Consider the following 19,242-nt stretch of genomic DNA (forward strand, 5'->3'; position numbering starts at 1 on the left):
AGGAGAAAGTCAGTCAGCTACCTGTCCAGTGCCAGGATTCATCAGATCACACATGCACTCAGATCTCTTAGCAACAAGTACCATTATGACTCTGTCATAGCTCATGTTGGTGTGAATGACAGGAGACCTACCTCACTGGACTATATGAAGAGAGACATAATTGAGCACTCTGAGTACATTTCCCAGGCAGGTATGTCCTTAGCCTTGAGCAACATCCTACCCTCACCTACAGTGACATCACAGTATAAACAAAAAATGATTGGTTTCAATAATTGGCTCAGTTTTTAGTGTCATTCAATGGGAATCCAGTTCCTTTCTACCTGGGAAACCATTGTCTACAAACCTTGCTGCTTTGTCAGCGATGGTTTGCACCTGGTACCTGTAGGCTTTCGGCTGCTGGCAAAGGCTGTTGCCTCCCCCATAGTGCCTTTTTATGCAAGGTCTCAAAAGCAACATTATTGACGTAAAGTTAACCATTCGGAACAAAATAAGGGTCATGTTAGCTAAATGCTAGGAACTTAAACCAAACACTGCACTCCCTGGAAGCACTTGTATCACTAGACGATATAGATATCTCTGCAGTCACAGAAACCTGGTTCAAGGCCTCAGAGCGTACCCCGGCCTTGCAAGGCTGCAATGCCTTCCACACCTTTAAACCATAAAATGAATGTGTGAAAACCAAAGGAGGTGGTGTTTCAGTCTGTATTAGAGATAAATTCACTTCCCGTCTTGTTAGACTGGACAGCTCCATGGAGTTACTCCAGGTCCAGGTTACAGTGAGTAAGACCCCATTCAAGTCATAGCCAGTTATAGATCCCCCTCCATGGGTCACAACACCCATGAAGCCTACTTTATCAAACTGGAGACGATCCAAATTTTACCAAACTGGTCATGGGGAATTTCAATTATCCCACCATCAACTGGCAAACCTACAGTAGCCCTAACTCACAAGTGAAAAAGTTCCTTGGCTTTGTTAATTCATATGCTCTGGAACAAATTATCAATACCCCGGCAATGGGGGGTCAAATATTCTACATCTGGTCCTCACCATTATGTCAAACAGATGCACTGCCACAACTCTGAGACCCTCGTTAGTTAAAACTGACCACAAATTAGTCATCTTAAAGCTGGCATTAACACCAGAACTCACAAAGGGCAAAGTCAGACTAAAAAAGTTCACCAAGGCAAACTATACCTTCCTAGGTAAAGGTATAAATGCATTCCAATCTGCACCCCAAGCTGAAGTGGTAACTATGCCAAAGCTTACACTAAAGCCCTGTACAATCACTTGTATAAGTATATAAACTCGGCTGTTCCAGAAAGAATCAAAGTCAGAGCCCCAAGTAAAAACAAACTGCCATGGTGGGCATCCAGTGTCAACAGACTTTACAGTACACCTAAAACGTTTCATAAAAACAAAATAAAAATAAAGTAAATAAACTCCAATTCAAAAGGAAAAAAACAAAGTCACAAAATGGGTGAAGGTTAGCGCTTTCGTTTACTCAGAATCAGCAAACTTCCTCAGACAACATAATCAGCACACCAACAAATTTAAATAGACAAGTTATATGACATCACCAACACAGTAATACAAAAAACGCCCCCATTTAAAGAGCCTTATTCAATTATAAAAATATATATTATATACATGTATAAAGATCTCTCTAAAAAACACATAAATGTATATAAAAATCTATAAATAAAAAGTTAAACAATAATACAATCTATTTATTAAGGGCTTTGATTCTGAGAATACTTTTAATAGAAATGCTATCATTAAGACCCAGGGGGACTTGGGCATTCAATCTCAATTGCCAAACCAATTCGTTTTCATCCAATCTCAAGGATGATGGTCCCCCCTCCCCACAATTGTCATCCATTTTATCAATGACAAGAAAGGAAAATTCATGTGTAGGGTTCTCATGTACGTGCCTAGCTAAGGCAGTCTTTAAATTAAGCTTACTAATGTGGTATAAATGCTCATAAATCCTGTTCTTAAGGGGTCTTTCTGTTCTCCCAACATAAAAGGCAGAACAAACAGAATAGGAACTTAAATAAACAACACCTCTTGAATTACAATTAAATCTGCCACTAATATAATATTTTTGATTATGTATAACAAAAAAATTAGTAGTGTTAATATATTTGCACCAACGACATGCTCCACATTTGAGCATGCCGCAGTGCGGTAAATAGTAATAAGGCATCCCATTTTCAAGAATAGCTTTCAAGTTTTTCCCTTTTCTAAATACAATTCTCGGAAAGTCCCCCCACACTATTCCTAACCATGGTATCCTCCAATAGGAAACATCAATTCTTAATGAGAATAGATTTTAACAAAGGAGCATCCAAAGAAAAGGTAGTAATAAAACTTGTATTCTCTAAACTTTTGTTAAAGGAAAGATTTAAATTGTTAACCGTACCAGATATGTTGATACTATCCACAGTTGGTTCACTCGGATCAATTCCTAATGAGCTAGTCAAGGAGGTATTTACATCTATTCCAGTTCCCACCCCATCCAACAGTTCGTTTTTACACAATAAAGGTTTAAAAGTCCCCCTCAATCTCTTATGATGGACTTCATGAACTAAATCATTCAAGAGTTTACTAGGATAACCTTGCTTGATAAACATTTCTTTCAAAAGGTTGCACTCTACTAGAAAATTAACCTCCAAGGACACCAACCTTGCCGCCCAAACCAATAGGCCCTTGACGACTGCCCTCTTGTGATGATACGGGTGAGAACTTGAAAAGTGAAGGAAGGCATTCGAGTAGGTTGATTTCCTAAATATCCTAGAAATAAACCTTCTATTTACTTTGTCTATAATGAGCTCAACATCCAAGTAGGAAATCTTATCGTCCCGAAAATCCCAGGTAAATTCCAAAAAAAATGTAAATTGTGTTATATGCTTAATAAAGGAAGTGGCCGAAGCCTGGTCACCCTTCCAAATGATGAAGATGTCATCCAGATAACAGGTGTACCATGCTATCCTCTGCCAAAAAATATCATCCTTAAAAAGGAATTTCTTCTCACAGTGGGCCATCACAGTGTTAGCAAAGCTGGCCCCACAGGGAGAACCCATGGCAACACCTGTTTTCTGTAAATAAAATTCTTTATCAAAAATAAAATAGTTATTACTGAGAACCAAATCTAAAAGATAAATAATGAGATCAATATCAGACTTTTCAACGTGTTTATCGAGCAAAAATTCCCTAATCCAACAGCTGGTGTCCTGAGGTATAACTGTATACAAATCACAGACATCAATCGTGAGAAAGTTGAACTCTTCAGAAAAGGGCAGATTATTTATAGCCTCGAGGAATGCCCAAGAGTCCTTACAAATCTGGGACTCATCCAAAAGGACATCCTTCAATTTGATGTCTATAAATTTGGCGTAACCATACGTAATAGATTGCCTGCCATCCACAATAGGACGAAACGGAGGATTAAATAAGTCCTTGTGGATTTTTGGCAATCCAAACATAATAGGTGTAAGGGGGTGATCATTGTTGAGATAATTGTACGAATCAACATCGATTATCCCATCAATAAACTAATCATTAATAAACCCCTTAACCCGTTGGTAAGCACCATTCATTTAATTCCTGGAAACTTTCACATATGCTTCCCCAATTAAGGGAATCTTCATTATCTTAATATAATCATCCTTGTTCATGAAAATCAGCCCTCCCCCCTTATCGGGTTTGATAACACGTACATCAGCAAATTTTAAATCAATGAGGGCATCCTTCTCTAGGGGGGACAAATTATACAAATAAGAACCATGAAATACCTTATTGTCCAAAAGAGACCTAATTTCATTTTCACAGATTTTTTCAAAAAGAAAAATGGAGGTATGCAAAGCAGGATTAAAAATGCTAGCAATCCTGAACTCATTAGTTAAGCTCGTATTACAACCTAGGGGAACACTAAGGATCAATTTTCTAGTGTAACAGTTAAGCTCAATTAAAGTTTTGGCTAAATCACTTCTAACAGTAGGCACAAAGGTAAGTCCTTTTGCTAAAGTCTCGATTAAATCGGGTGAAGGTACAAATGCAGAATAATTAAACATTTTAAATTAATAGTACTATTAACCAAAACTTCAACTGAAATAACATGTTCAACAGGACAATCCGAACTAGTAACATTGACAGGAGCATTTTCTATCTCCTTCGCCTGTTCTGTGGTTTCCTTTTCCAATGTTGTTGTGTTCGGGTCTGTTGGGCGCCAATGTTCCCATTCCTGGCCCCCTGAGAATCCTGAGAGGAAGTGGAATTGTTGTTATTATTATTAGTAGTATTATTCTGTTTATTGGAAATTCTCTCACTCCTCTTAATAGGAGGACTCTCTGAAGGAACAGCATCCCCCAATTCACTAGGTGTTCCCATAATGTTATTGGAACCGGGGACACAGTTGTTGTTCAAAGAACCTCCACTTTCTGAAGAACTGTTAGTAGAATTACATGGGGGTGGGGGGTAAGTAAACCCCTTTTCGTAAGCATTTTTGTCCCTATTCAACTTCTTAACCTTATTGTCTCTGATCTTACTCAAAGCACCCTCAATACTAGAAAAAATGCGCATAAAATCATACTTGTATCGTAGAAAATCATTATCCAAACGGATACTAGAGTCAAGGATAGATAATTCTGTTTGGAGTAAGTCAGTTTGTAAACAATATTCCTTGACAAGCAGGCTCATAAATTCACAGCCTTGCCGGTCAAAACGTTTCAACAAATCATTATGAAAAGTAGAATTAATCACAAGTCCCGTCGGATAACACCATTGTCTGTCCTTTCGGAACCTGTTGCCTATTAATGCATTCAGTAAGATATTGCACTTCAAGTTGCAATTTCTTGAAGCGAAACAGTTTTAAATCAAAAAGCTTCAAGTTATTAACAATAATATTACTTTCTGATATGCCCACTTGACTGTCCGATGATCAGACGTAAATAAAGCGTGTTCTTTAAACCATTCATTTAAACAAAGAATAGTAGTAGAAGTACTTACAGGCCCTGCTTGGATCCCATCAACCTGCTGCAGCCCGTTATGTACGCTACCACTCAAAGGTGATGTCCTGAAGCCAGAACACGGCAATCCAGCCGATGAAACAGAAGCATAAGATGGATTTCCTCAATCCTGCGATCCGGAGCTACCAACATGTAAAGTCCTTTGTTCGTTCGAACCAGGTAAGTTACCCAAATTAGAAGTCCCGGACGAATGAGGCCAAGACACTGCTACTTGGCTGGCTAAGGTATCCACGCGTTGCGTCAAGATTTCAATCAATGCAGTCAATCTCCCAACTGCATCGAAGCCAGATGGTAACACTATGCTCTCATTACAAAACTTGCGACTCCTGAGCAGTAATTTCCTCCATGAACAAACCACAAAAACAGAATAAAAATAAACTAAATAAACTCCAATTCAAAAGGAAAAACCCAAAGTCACAAAATTGGTGAAGGTTAGCGCTTTCGTTTACGTTTGCTCGTAAATGAGAACCCTACACATGAATTTTCCTTTCTTGTCATTGATAAAATGGATGACAATTGTAGGGGGGACCATCATCCTTGAGATTGGATGAAAAAGAATTGGTTTGGCAATTGAGATTGAATGCCCAAGTCCGCCTGGGTCTTAATGATAGTATTTCTGTTAAAAGTATTCTCAGAATCAAAGCCCTTAATAGATAGATTGTATCGTTTAACTTTTTATTTATAGATTTTTATATACATTTGTGTTTTTTATAGAGATGTTTATACATGTATATGATATATATTTTTATAATTGAATAAGGCTCTTGTTTTTTTGTATTACTGTGTTGGTGATGTCATATAACTTGTCTATTTAAATTTGTTGGTGTGCTGATTATGTTGTCTGAGGAAGTTTGCTGATTTTGAGTAAACGAAAGCACTAACCTTCACCCATTTTGTGACTTTGTTTGTTTTTTTCCTTTTGAATTGGAGTCTAAAAAGTTTCATGTCCAAGAAAACAAAGACAAGGCCCCAACAATGGAAAAGCAGCCTTCTCAGCCTCGTAACAGGCAAATAAGACAACTTGTCAAATACTCCAAGGGCTTCTTTGAGAAAAACTTGGCAAGTACACCAAAGGTAACAGTAAGGCCATTTAACAGCTAAGTGTGTAACCAAAAGGGCAGGACCCAAGCATGTGCAGAACTAGTGGTCAATGGTATCACACACACTGACCCCACAGAGATAGCAAACCTGCTAGGGGATAGGTTTGGAGAAAATTTCACTCCCTTTTCCCCCCTAACTTACAGTAACCCCCCCCCCCCCCAACCCGACATATCTGAAGAGCAGGCCCTCAAAGCCTTTTCCAAGGCAAAAAACCACAGCCTATATGGCAACAAATGACATCTCAGGCTGTCTTCTAAACAGGTTAAAACATGAACTAACATCACTGCTATAAGTACCCTTTTCAATCATAGCCTTAACCACAGGCTTTGTTCCTGTAGAATGGAGAACAGCCACAGTTATTCCCCTCCACAAAGGTGGCCTATAAACAGACCCAAGGAATTACAGAACCATAAGCTTGACCAGCTTCATCTGTAAGGCTCTGGAATGCATCATTATGGAGCTCATAAATAAAGATAATAGGTGACCTCCAAACCCTGGATCCTACCCAGTTTGGCTTTATGAAGGGTGGATCCTTCTTGTTAAATCTGGTGGATTTCTCTGAAAATGTGACCAAGGCCATTGACAAGGGCCAGTCTGTGCACACACATACCTCGACCTGGCAAAGATGTTCGACACAATCCCACCTTCAGGCATTACCGTTCAACTTGGCAAACAGAATGTAAACCCCTTCTTTGTAAGATGGGCTGCCAACTGGCTTGCAAACCGGACACACACACTATGAAAGTGGGTGACTCCACATCAACCAGCAGACGTGTTAACAGTGGGGTGCCACAGGAGTCAGTGCTGGGCCCCCTACTGTTTGGTATATACTTCTCAGAAGTTCAGGTCAAAACTAAGGGGTTGTGGCTGACCAAGTTTGCAGACAGCTGCAAACTAGGTGTAATCATTGAATCCCCAGATGATGTCCGTATACTCCAGGAGGGTCTCACACAGACCAGTGACTGGTGTATTAGTCATGGCCTCAAGCTAAATGCAAAGAAATGCATCATCATTCCCTTCGGCACAAACAATGTCCTGTCACATTATCAAATCAACAGCAATATCCTAAGTACCCATGAAGTAGCAAGGGACCTGGGATCACAAGTTGACTGCAAACTTAACTTCAACCACCATGTGTCTACTGTAGTAAGAAAAGCTTTGTACATAGCACACTTGATTAGTAAAGGCATCACCTTGAGAGCAAAAGAAGTTATAACCTCCCTATACTTGGCTGTTATCTGGCCCATAATTGAGTACATCACCCCATTTGGCATGTACCGTACTAAGCACCTGCAGCAGTTAGAGAGACGTCCAAGATTTCTAGCAAAGAACATCAAAGGTCTCCAGTGTTTGCCTTACAAAGACCGACTAAAGTCCCTGTCACTATAGTCCATATTGTATAGACTTCTTATGGGAGATATATGCCTAGCCCACAGAGCAATCCAAGATTCATACCTAATGAACTTGCTGCATATCCATAAGTCAAATGGGCCTAGGGCCACCTCTTCCAGGGACCTAAGTATGGCCTGTAACTAAAATAGGACATGCTGGAGGGACAGATTTATTTCCCATTGACTGCCGCATCTTTGGAACAGGCTAGCAATTCATGTGAAACAGAGCACCTCTGTGACAGTGTTCAAGAGGAACCTGGATGAGTGGATGGGGCACCATAAATTCTTACCAGGGATAGCGCCCACAACCCTTCTGGATGTGGCAGTCATCACTAAATGCAATCTTGGGTACTGACTAACATTTCTATGGTATTACATTGTGATGAAACGGCTAGGCTTAAAATGACCTCTGGGTTGATAGCTTAGTAACCTCCCATGATCCTGTGAAATCAAACCTGGGTAGGCTGAGTTGCAGTCGGGGTTTTATCCCTCTGTGCCACCAGTTCAGCATCTCTGTTCCTTTTAGTTTCATCTCTTGTTATGTCTTTAACTTTGTTGCCCAGCTTTTGCAAATTGACAAGTTCCACATGCCGTGAACTGTTGTTGTTTAGTCATTTAGTCAAGTGTGACTCTTCATGACATCAAGGATTTTTGCACATCAGGACTGTCGACACTTGCTGCTTTAACTTCATGCAAATTCATATTTGTTCATTTGGTACCTCTGTCTTTTCATATTAGTCACTGCAGCAGTGTTTGTTTTTTTTCTGCTTTCCCAGCATCACTGTCATCTCTTGTAAATCCTGTCTTCTTGTTCTGTGACCAAAGTATCTGAGTCAAACGTTCCAATGAACAGTCTGGGTTTATTCCTTTAAGTGTTGAAATGATTTGATAATCTTGCAGTTAGTGAAAATCTAAAAAAGTTTCTCAAAAATGCAAATTCCAAAGCATTGATTTTCTGGTGCACAGGCCTTATTTACCGTTATCAATACCACACAGTATTACTCATAAAACCATAGTCCTGACCATGTGAACTTTAACTGTTAAAACAGTTTTCAATTATCATTTTTTAATTTTCTTAATTCATGCTGTTGCCCATACATATCCAAGCCATGAGGCCTTTCCCGAGGAGTCCATTGAAAACAGCAGGATCCTTCCAGCTGAACGTTCTCAGCAGCCATTGGAGGAAGGAAGTAGATAAACATGACTGGTGTTGTCAGAGACGATTGTGTAGATAAAAGGGACTTGACTTGATAAAGATGCATGTTGGTAAATAGCCCCCTCTCCTGCATTTCATGAATTGAAATGTGTGCACACAGTTAAGAGAGAAGTACAAGAGGAGAACATCAATAGTTAAAAGAAGTTATGAAAGTTTGTTTTGAAAATATAGAAAATAAATGCTATTCATATTCTGAAACAGCCAAGACTGCAGAGAAAAAAAGCACAAAGCCATGCACCACATTAAAACAGTTTACCTGATAACCATACTATTTTATTTTTCATTTTGCAGCTGCAGAAAAATACAGATCATCCCTCAAATGAAAGCACAGAAGTACCTGGTTGGAGGAAACGAGCTGGTAAGGGATTTGAAGTGAAGGAAGGCCAGCCAGTACGGGTCCTTCCTGAGCTGGGTGCTCCATTAGAAATAAGGAGTGCTACTCAACCACCGGATGGAGAGAAAGTTGAAATTAAAAGCATCCTTAAGAGAAGATCAGTAACTACAGATGATGTTGCAGACACCAAACCTTCATACGAAACTGAGGAGGCAGTCGAATCTAAGAGCGTTAGTGATCTTATACCTGAAGGGCTTAAACAAGGAGGGACACAGGAACCCAGTGTGGACTCTGGCAGTGTTCCCTGGAGACGAAGTAGGCGACACAAAAAAAATGAAAAAGGCACTGCTAGCAACTTTCAAACCACTGATAGTGAAATGAGTGTGAATGGTGAAGGTATGGTTTCAGGATTGAGGAGCCCAGTACAAGATGAAAATATCTCTGTGGCATCCAGTGACTTAAAGATAGGTATGTATTCAAGAATGATCATTTTGCATTGTTTCAGTTTATGATTTTCCAGAAGACATGTTGTTCACATTGCAAAAACACTTAAAAACTATGAAAGCACTCCATTACAAGCATTAAGACATGATGTATGATTTTAAAGTACATCAGAATACTGCTGTAATTGTGCTAAAATATAAACTTTTTGTTTAGGTAATTAACCTTTTCTAAAATAGTCAGTTAAATTTAGTCTTTTTAATGTGACCAGCTGGCCTTCCATGAATAGGTTTATCTTGTATTTTTAGCTCCCTCACAACTAGCTGTGCCCAGGGCCTCTTCTTATCCACCAGGTCTACCAAACCTGATTTGACCATCCCTGGATGAATTACAATGAGTTTTCATGGCTGGTGAGGAGATTGGGGTATTTGGGGGCAGCATCATGCAGCTACTGAGGAAGTATTTTCTCCTTAAACCCTAGTCTAGCCTCCGTTCACACATGCTATACATGGGGATGGGTCAGTCCTCTGTTCACATATTCCATTCATGGGGACAGTATGCCTTGGGCTCATGGCAGAAAATCCACGCCCTCCCTTGTACACAACAACCCCGCACATTCCAACTTACACCAGTAGTCAGTTGATATGGTATGCCTGAGCGCACACAACCTTCCTCAGGATGGTTTCCCCTATCCTTCCTGTCTGCCTTGCCAAGTGCCTAAGATGCTAATCCATCTGAGGTCACCAGGGCCATAGTTAGAGCTTTATTCCCTGTATGCCATTTACACAGGCTTATCTCTGATTCAAGCTTACAACCTTCTGGCCTTTCAAGAAATTCCTTATTAGCATTTTCTACTTTTATAGGTTCATAGGTAGGTACTAGGCTATTGGCCCTAGGGCCTATATAAGCCTAGCCAAAAAGGTACCCTGGCTTTCGCCACCCAAGAAAATTATTCACAGACCTCTTAGGGTCTTGGCATATATATCCTTTACAGAGTAACTACAGAGTAAAGGCTGTATGCCAAGGTGCTAAGAGGTCTGTGAGTTTTATTAAAATAAGTTTTTGGCAAATGTTCTGGTGTTTGTGACAAATTAGCTATGTGGGATTATCTGTCTTTCCTGGTTGTTTTTATCAAGGTAGTGGAACAGGTTAACAACTTCAAAGACCTGGGAGGGGTGGTTGAGGAGAAGAGAAGTCTGAATGAAGAGGTCAAAGGTAGAATCAGAGGAGCTGTAGTCAACTGGCATAGAGTGTCAGGTGTAGTGTATGACAGAAGAATGCCAAAGAAGCTGAAAAGTAAGGTGTACAAGACAGTGGTGCGACCAGTACTACGGTATGGTACAGAAACCTGGGCAGTAAAGACAGGGCAGATGAGGTAGCTAGAGGTGCTGGAGATGAAGTGCCTGAGATGGGTAGTAGGATGCACACTGTGGGACAGATGAAGGAATGACGACATAAAAGCAGAAGCCAAACTAGCTCCACATGCAGAAAAGATCAAAGAGAACAGATGGCGATGGTTCAGGCACATATGTAGAAAAGCAGAAGACAGACTGGAAGACAGAAGGAAATGAGGGCATCCAGCAAAGAGGTGGATGGATTGTGTGAGAAGATCTGTGACAGTCAGGCATGAGTGTCACAGAAGGCAGGAGTGTGGCACTGAAATGAGAGAGATGGTGACAGTTAACACGACACCTTGACTCCTCGTAGAAAATGGGGAAAAAGGGGGCTGATGATGATGATGATGACTCTGTTTACATTTTGTATATTTGTTGATTACATCTATACCTCTGCTTTCTGTAACGTCCTTCTATATCATTGTTTGCAGTGTATAAAAGCCTAATGGTCTTGTATGTGCCGCATGTCACATCTATGCTCCCTTCACAGAACTTAGGGCGTGAAAGGGCCGTATAGATGCAATTACCCAGAACTTCTTTGCTGCCAGATCAAACACCATTATAGCTAGTTGGTCTGAATGCCTTGTTGCTGTACTGAATACGTAGCCACCAGGCAAGTGCCCCTTTGTGTTGTTGTTGTTTTCATTTTTCTTGTTCTGGTATTTTATTTTGCTACCCAGAGTTCATGTCATCCAATAAGGGAAAATGTTAGTGTGGGAGAGAGCTTCCCCACAAGGATCATCAAACTGCATCTTTTTCTGTTTAGCTGCTTCCACGACCATACCTCTTGTAGTATCTGTAAGGCATTTGTGCCTAAGACGCTTAGAAGCTGTTTGTCTTCCCTGGTCATTTATCTTGAAAACCAATGGCTTAAACAGTTAACCATGGCAGAATCCTTTACCCTGAGATACTCCTGACAGGTAAAAAGAAGACCAAGAAGTCTCTGCTGGATTCTTTAGCTGTCCAGCCTCCACAGGACATCCCTGTTGAAGTAGTTAATAGCTTTGTATGCTGTTTGGCATCTACATCAGATTCCTCTGCTGTGACCCTGTCGGAGGCCAGCATGGATCCATCTTTTTGCATGCCCTCTGAGGCTTTGCAGGTGTCTGCTTTGACCTTTGGTCTCCCTCAATCAAGAAGCAACATATCAATGTGAAAGAAATGACTGCTTTGATCTTGGCACTTAGTCTTTCACTTCTCCCAACTGCCAGGACCCCTGAAGTTATTCATAGACAACACTGCAGTTCTATGGTATGTGAACAAATCATGCCTGCTTTGCAGGTTGGCCCATCAAGCCTGGGAGTTTGCCTGTCAAGTGAAGGTTTCAGTGCAAGCAGTTTATTTTCCTTTACCTCAAAATGTGCTGGCAGACACCCTCAGCAGGTCCATGACACAAGCCCATGAATTGATGCTTCATAGGGATGTGCTTCTGGACATACTGAACTGGTGGGGTACTCCTCAACTTGACCTATTTGCATGCCCCATGAACAGACACTTTTCAATGTTTTGTGCCAGAGCCCCAGACCCTCTGTTATGGAAGGTGGACTCCCTATCCTTCTCATGGAAGGGGATGTTTCTTTATGCATTCCCCCTTCCCACTCATTCAGAAGGTTCTACTGAAAATACAGGAGGACAAGCCAAAAATGTTGCTGGTGACTCCCTTTTGGCCAAGACAGCACTGGTTCTCTCTTCTGCATTTAACCAAGGGCAATCACAATTTACCCCACAGGGTGGATCTTCTCACACAAGACAAGGGATCACTTATCCATCCACATTTCCCTTCTCTCGATCTAACTGTAGGGATGATAAGCTTTTGATCCCTTTCCAACAATTTTTTTGTTCTGAGGACATGCTTCTAGTCCTGTAGGAGGCCAGGAAACCCAACATTAGGAAACCCTGTTTATCCAAATGGAAGAAGTTCTCCATCTGGTGTCTAAAGAAAGACCTAGGTCCATTTTGCAGTGGACATTCCAGTGGTCCTTTCCTATTTGTGTGAGCTACTTAAGGCTGGGTTGGCCTACTCTTCTGTTAAAGTCCATCTGTCACCCATTTCCACATGTATGCCTTTAGCTCCTCGACTAACTTCTAGGTTAGAAGTTAATCTCTTCCTGAAAAGCATCCTTCACATTAGTCCTCCCAGGCAACATGTCCCTCCTGTCTGGGATCTACTTTTGTCCTGGAAAAGCTCACTCAGGCTCCTTTTGAACCTGCAATGTCAGCTTCCTTAAACTGTTGCACATGGAAAACTATCCTGTTAACTAACCATCACTTCTGCCAGAAGAGTTTCTGAACTATAAGCCCTTATAGCTTGCCAACCTTTTCTCATTTTCCACAAGGACAGGGTATCTCTCTGTACTAATCCTTCCTTCATGCCCAAGGTGGTTAATGACTTGTCCCTAAACCAATCCATTCATTTGCCCACCTTTTTTTCCTAACCCTAAAAACCCTAGTGTAAAAGTCCTTCATTCCTTGGATGTACACAGACAACTCAGATTTTTTATCTGGAGACAACCGAGCCTATTGGGAAATCTCAGCAATTGTTTGTTTTCTTTCATCACAGGGTGCTGGGAAAACCTGTCTCCAAACAAAGTATTTCTAGTTGAATCTCCAGGGCTGTTTCTTACATTTATGTCTCCCATGGGAAGACATTTCCTACCTCTGTGAAAGCTCACTCCACTAGAGCAGTAGCCTCTTCAGGGACTTTCTTCAAAGGTCTGGACACTGCATCTATTCTGGAAGTGGCCACATAGTCCTCTGTCCATACCATCAGCAAACATTACAAACTGGACTCTATCTCCAGGTCCAGAGCAGGATTTCCTAGGACAATCCTGCATGTGTTCGGGAAAACTCCTCTGCTCCATCTTCCCTTTCCCTTCCATGAGCTATGGCACTCTCCCAAAGGTTATGAATACTGCAACATAGGAATAGAAGTACACAGAATAGTTGTGTAAAATCTTACCATAACCCTAGATGTCCTTCTCTTCCATGTTGTAGCATTCTGTCCCACCCTCTTACCCCCTTGGTACTTGCTGTTTATTGGATGATGATGTATACCTCATATCCTTGAAATGGTGGTCTGACTAGGGCATTCAGTTCTGATACGTGCCAGCATTACCTTTATGGCCCATGTAGTCTGCCTTGCTATGTGCAATGTTGCACATACCATGCAGTAGCAAAATTCTTTCTTATACTGGCTGGATGTTTGGGTCAGCTAGACAGGGAATCCCAAAGGTTGCGAATACTGTAACATGGAAGAGAAGGACATGTATGGTTATGGTAAGATTTTACACAACTATTCTTTCACATGGATGATGCATTTGCTGATGTCACTGCAGCCTGATTCCATTCTCCCTGCCCCCACAGTGCCTGATCACTTCTGTAGGGTGCTTGAGGTTCACAGGCACTTCTATACAAACTCTGTGGTGGCTCTGGAATCCACCAAGGGATCATCTTTGCCTACAGTCAAGAATCCCTTGCCAAATGATAGAGTAGACTCATGACAGATTTGGTTGAAGACCTGCATCTCAGCCACCCTAGCCATGAGAGCTCCAAACTGGCAATTCCATATGCTCAAGTCTGGAAGCAAATAAAAGCTAAGGTAAAAGGAATACTAGACAGGAGCTTCCAGAAGGACATCCAGGAACTGTGCAGTGTAGGCCTGCAGGTGTCCAGACATTCACTAAAATGTGGCTGTGATGCATTGTGTGATGCATTGTGTGATGCATGTGATGCATTGTGTAATGCAATAGATGCAGCATACAGAGTGGCAGCTGTTCGGGTCCAACACAAGAACACTTGCCTGGCTGAGGACACAGTCTGTGTGAGACCAAGTTAGAGCTGAGCATATTATTACCCCCACTAGACAAGGAGTTCCTATTTGGACCTCTAGCTGAGAAGGTATTTGAGAGACTGGACAAGAAAAGGAAGCAAATGAAGTCAGTAAAGGAACTCTATCTTTCCCCTAACCCTGATGCAACAGCAACTGTCCTAGTAAACGTTTGCCTTTTCCTCTAAAACAGAAAAAAAGTTAAACACCCTTGGGGGGGGAGGGGGGGCAAGGTATCGAAGAAGATGGCAAACTAACCAGTGTCCTAGAACTGGGGGAGAGGGGTCTTAGGACCCAGCCCCCCCCTCCCTGAGAGCAGCTGTGACTATACTCAGCATCCCCACCCACAAAAATCCCACCCCTAACCTCACTCCCTACCTTCCTGGGAGGGTAGCCTGCCTGCCTCCTTCACTTGGTGGGAGCAGATCCCTCACAGCATGTGGGTACTGCAGATTATCAGACACAGCTACTCACAACACCTTTGGAAAATCCAGCCCTCCTAGGCATTCCCACCTCCTCCCATCAGCAAATAAACATTGATTCTACATCTCAGAGGATCTAATGCTATAGGGCTTCATCTAATCAGTACCCCCATCAGATGCAGGCTCAGGATTCTACTCACCCTCATTTTTTGTTTAAAAAAAAGCTTTATTAAATCATCACGTATGACCTAGGCAATTTTATGTTTGTATAAATGAAGAACAAACAGTATTGATACAGTTTTAGTTGGAAACCGTCACAGACCCCGCTGAGACAACTTTAATTGCAAACATTATACATCATTTTTAATCTATGCAGTCATTGTCCGTTAAGTATTGCATAGCTCATTCAACTCCTGCCCTATTTTAAACCTTATTCCACCTCTGCATATAGTGCTTCCACAATTCCCATTCTTTCCTATGTAGTTTGCTCCTTCCCTTTACTAAAGATCTCAGTTCCAGTTGTTGTATCTCTGTTACTATATTCACAAAAAAAAATAAAAGCTAATTTTGAAAAGAAAGTTGCCAAGGATAACAGTAAGGCCTTCTATGGCTACGTCAAAAACCTAAATGGCAACGCTCAGGTCTGTTCTGAGTTAGTACAAAATGGAACAAAATACACTGACCCTTCTGACATTGCCAACATCTTGGCTGACAGGTTCAGTGCAAATTTCACCCCCCCCCCCCTCACCACCTACAGGGCCTATTACCATTCCAGGTGATTGTGTAAGTCCAATTATTACTGATACGTTGGTTAACAAGGCTCTATCTAAAGCTAAAAACACTGCCTCCATGGGACCAGATGGTGTCCCAGGCTGTGTCATACACGAACTCCAAAAGGAATTAACCCCGCATCTTAATACCCTGTTCAGTCTCAGCCTCGCCACAGGATATGTGACCATAGAATGGCGCACGGAAACAGTGGTCCCGCTACACAAGGGTGGGGCCACAATTGACCCTGGGAACTACTGACCAATAAGCCTGACCGGTCTGATCTGTAATGCTATGGAGCAAATCATTATGGAACTCATAAATGGAGAGATTGGGAGCCTCCAGTCGCTGGACCCCACTCAGTTCGGCTTCGTCAAGGGCAGATCATGCCTCCTGAACCTGGTGGATTTCTTTGAGACAGTTACTCAGGCTATAGATAAGGGAAAGGAGGTACACACTGCTTACCTTGACCTTGCTAAAGCATTTGACACCATTCCCCATTAAGGTATTATTGATAAGCTCACCAGTCTGGGCATAAACCCTTACGTCACAAGATGGATCGCAAACTGGCTCTCAGACAGATCCCATAAAGTAAGAGTAGCGGGATCTATGTCCGAATCCAGACCAGTAATGAGTGGTGTGCCTCAGGGCTCTGTCCTGGGGCCCCTCCTGTTTGGCATATACTTCTCAGAAGTACAGGCAAGCACAGAAGGGCTGTGGCTGACTAAGTTTGCGGACGACTGCAAACTGGGTGCTATAATAGAGTCTCCGGCCGACATGGAGATCCTCCAGAAGGGCATAAATGAGACTGATGCATGGTGTCAAAGCCATGGTCTCAAGCTAAATGCAAAAAAATGCGTAGTAATCCCCTTTGGAAAAAACAGAGTACCCGCAAACTACAACATAGGAGGTAATCCCCTGAAATCTGAAGAAGAAATAAGGGATCTAGGGACCCAAGAAGATAGTTAGCTTTCCTTTGATAACCATGTTGCCAAAGTGGTTAGAAAATTCTTCTATGTGACCCATCTGATCATGAAAGGGTTTGCATCAAGATCTAAGGATGTAATGGTGCCCCCCCCCTACTCTTCCCTCATCAGACCCATTATTGAGTACAATGCACCAATTGATAACCATGTTGCCAAAGTGGTTAGAAAATCCTTCTATGTGACCCATCTGATCATGAAAGGGTTTGCATTAAGATCTAAGGATGTAATGGTGCCCCTCTACTCTTCCCTCATCAGACCCATTACTGAGTACAATGCACCAATTGGAATGTACCTGGCTAGACATCTCCAGCAGCTGGAGAGACCACAGAGGTACCTAACCAAGAGAATTACTGGCCTCAAACAGTTGCCCTATGCAGCACGATTGAAAAAGCTAAGACTGTTCTCTGTTGCATAATGCTTTCTCAGAGGTAATCTCTGTCTAACGTACAGAGCCATGTCCAACCCAGAATTGTTGAACATGCTCCATCTTAGCAAAACCAAATCTACTCGAGCTACACGCTCTAGGGATGTAAACCTCAACACAACAATGAATAGAACATGCTGGAGGGATAGATTCCCTTCGGAGAGACTTCCCTTACTATGGAACAGGGTCCCAATCTACATAAGACAGAGCCCCTCACTATCACTCTTCAAAAGGAACCTTGATGGGTGACAGAAAGTTCACACCGGGGATCACACCAACAGCACTACTAGATAGGGGCCAAGGGTACTAGCTGCTAGTACAAGGGTCTAGGGAACTACTAAAGGGGCGGTGAATACCGCACAACGTGGCTGGGCTAATATATGCCTTAGTGCAGATAGCCCAGTACCAACCTATGAACTACTTCTAGTAAAAGTGGTCTAGACATTGATTCCCATTTTCTCGTAATTGCTTTTTTGACAACCACCATAATTAGAGTCAACAAGGCTTTACTATGTTCAGGCAATTCCAATTCTTTATCATAGCTCAAAAAAGTCATTTCCTTAGCTATACCAGTCTGCTGATCCAGTATCTCTGACAGGGCAATCTGCAGGGAATCTTTAAAGTCTGCCAACTCATTACTCTCCCAGAAAATGTTCCCAATTACCTCTTTCTTCCCCATCACATCTCCCAACATTTTCTCTCTACCTGAGGAAATATTCTTTGGAGTCTACTTTGGGGTATAAAATATCTGTGTAAACACTTCCAAGCAAAGCTCCTAAATCTTCTCGACTTTGTTGCATATTTGGGAGATGTACATATATGTCCCCCCATTGTCTCTGTGTATTGCTTATGCAGTCTCCCTTCCCAATCCTTTCTAAGCTGCTCTGATTGATTCTTGTAGTCATCATGCAGTATTTTATATGCTTTACCATTTATTCATTTTTTACCAGCAGCTTCTGTACGAGATTCTGTTAAAAACAAAAACCCTACCAGTGCTGGTCTTTTGTTTAGGACGCCCCCCCCCATTTCTTTCTCTCTGCCTACAGTCCGATATCAATCCTTGGTAAAGAAGACAGTCTCTAACCTGAAGTCCAAACAAATTATTGGTGTCTTCCTGTTCTGTTACCTTTCCCTTTCTAATTGTTTGCTTCTAAAATATTGGATCCTTTGCTAGATGTTCTTTGTTTCACTGTTGCAGTCATTACATTTGAGTAATCTGCTTGCAGGTTGCCCTCAGTCGGCCTGATTAACAAAGTCTTGGATCCTGCGTCGGTTGCTGTCCCTTCTTCCATGACGTCAGGTGGTCAGAGGTATAAAACATGCAGCTGACGTCATTACATCATTCTTTCTTGCCGTGTGGTGCCGAAGCAGAAGCAGTTCGCAAGTGCCGGTCGGCTGACTCCTGAAATTTTTGTTTTCGAGTTTCAGAACCAAAGTCTTCAACTTAAAGCTAAGTTACCCCATTGGGGAAACTTTTTCTTGCTCCTTACCGATGTCAGTAAAAGTTAATAATTGCATTACTTGTGGAAAGCAAATTACCTCATAAAGATTTTCATTCGTACTGCATTCCTTGCCTAGGCCCTGACCATGAGGTACCTTGCTGTCGGTTTTGTGCTTTATTTAATCAGTGCACAATCCTTTGTTGGTATATTTTTGCCTCTAAATATTTCGTTTCACGGTTTAATTATCCAGAAATGTCGTCGGTTAGCCATCCGGCTACCGGTATTCTGAAAAAACACAAAGATAAAGACAGACAGGCCACCGAGGTCCAAAACTGCCGACGGCGCTTCTCCTAAGCCAGTCGCCAGTTCGCCGGTACTCAGTGAGGTGCTTTCGCAGCCCCTGATACCTGCTACTTCTGATTCACAGGCCTCTACTGAGACCCATTCGGAGTCCGGTATGCCACGAGAT

The 19,242-nt window shown here is 41.9% G+C and overlaps 1 protein-coding gene across 1 annotated transcript in view; it reads left to right on the forward strand.

Moving 5' to 3' along the window:
* The window catches only part of LOC122788066 (supervillin-like), a 1,698,127-nt gene that overhangs the window by 954,948 nt on the left and 723,937 nt on the right, over positions 1 to 19,242 (forward strand). Inside the window, exon 9 of the mRNA XM_044054988.1 lies at positions 9,028 to 9,538. Within this exon, the coding sequence (XP_043910923.1) occupies positions 9,028 to 9,538 (511 nt within the window). The remainder of the gene's footprint in view (positions 1 to 9,027; positions 9,539 to 19,242) is intronic.

This window comes from Protopterus annectens, chromosome 13.part0, assembly GCF_019279795.1.
Source record: "Protopterus annectens isolate FY-2018-M chromosome 13.part0, PAN1.0, whole genome shotgun sequence".
Lineage (NCBI taxonomy): Eukaryota > Metazoa > Chordata > Ceratodontiformes > Protopteridae > Protopterus > Protopterus annectens.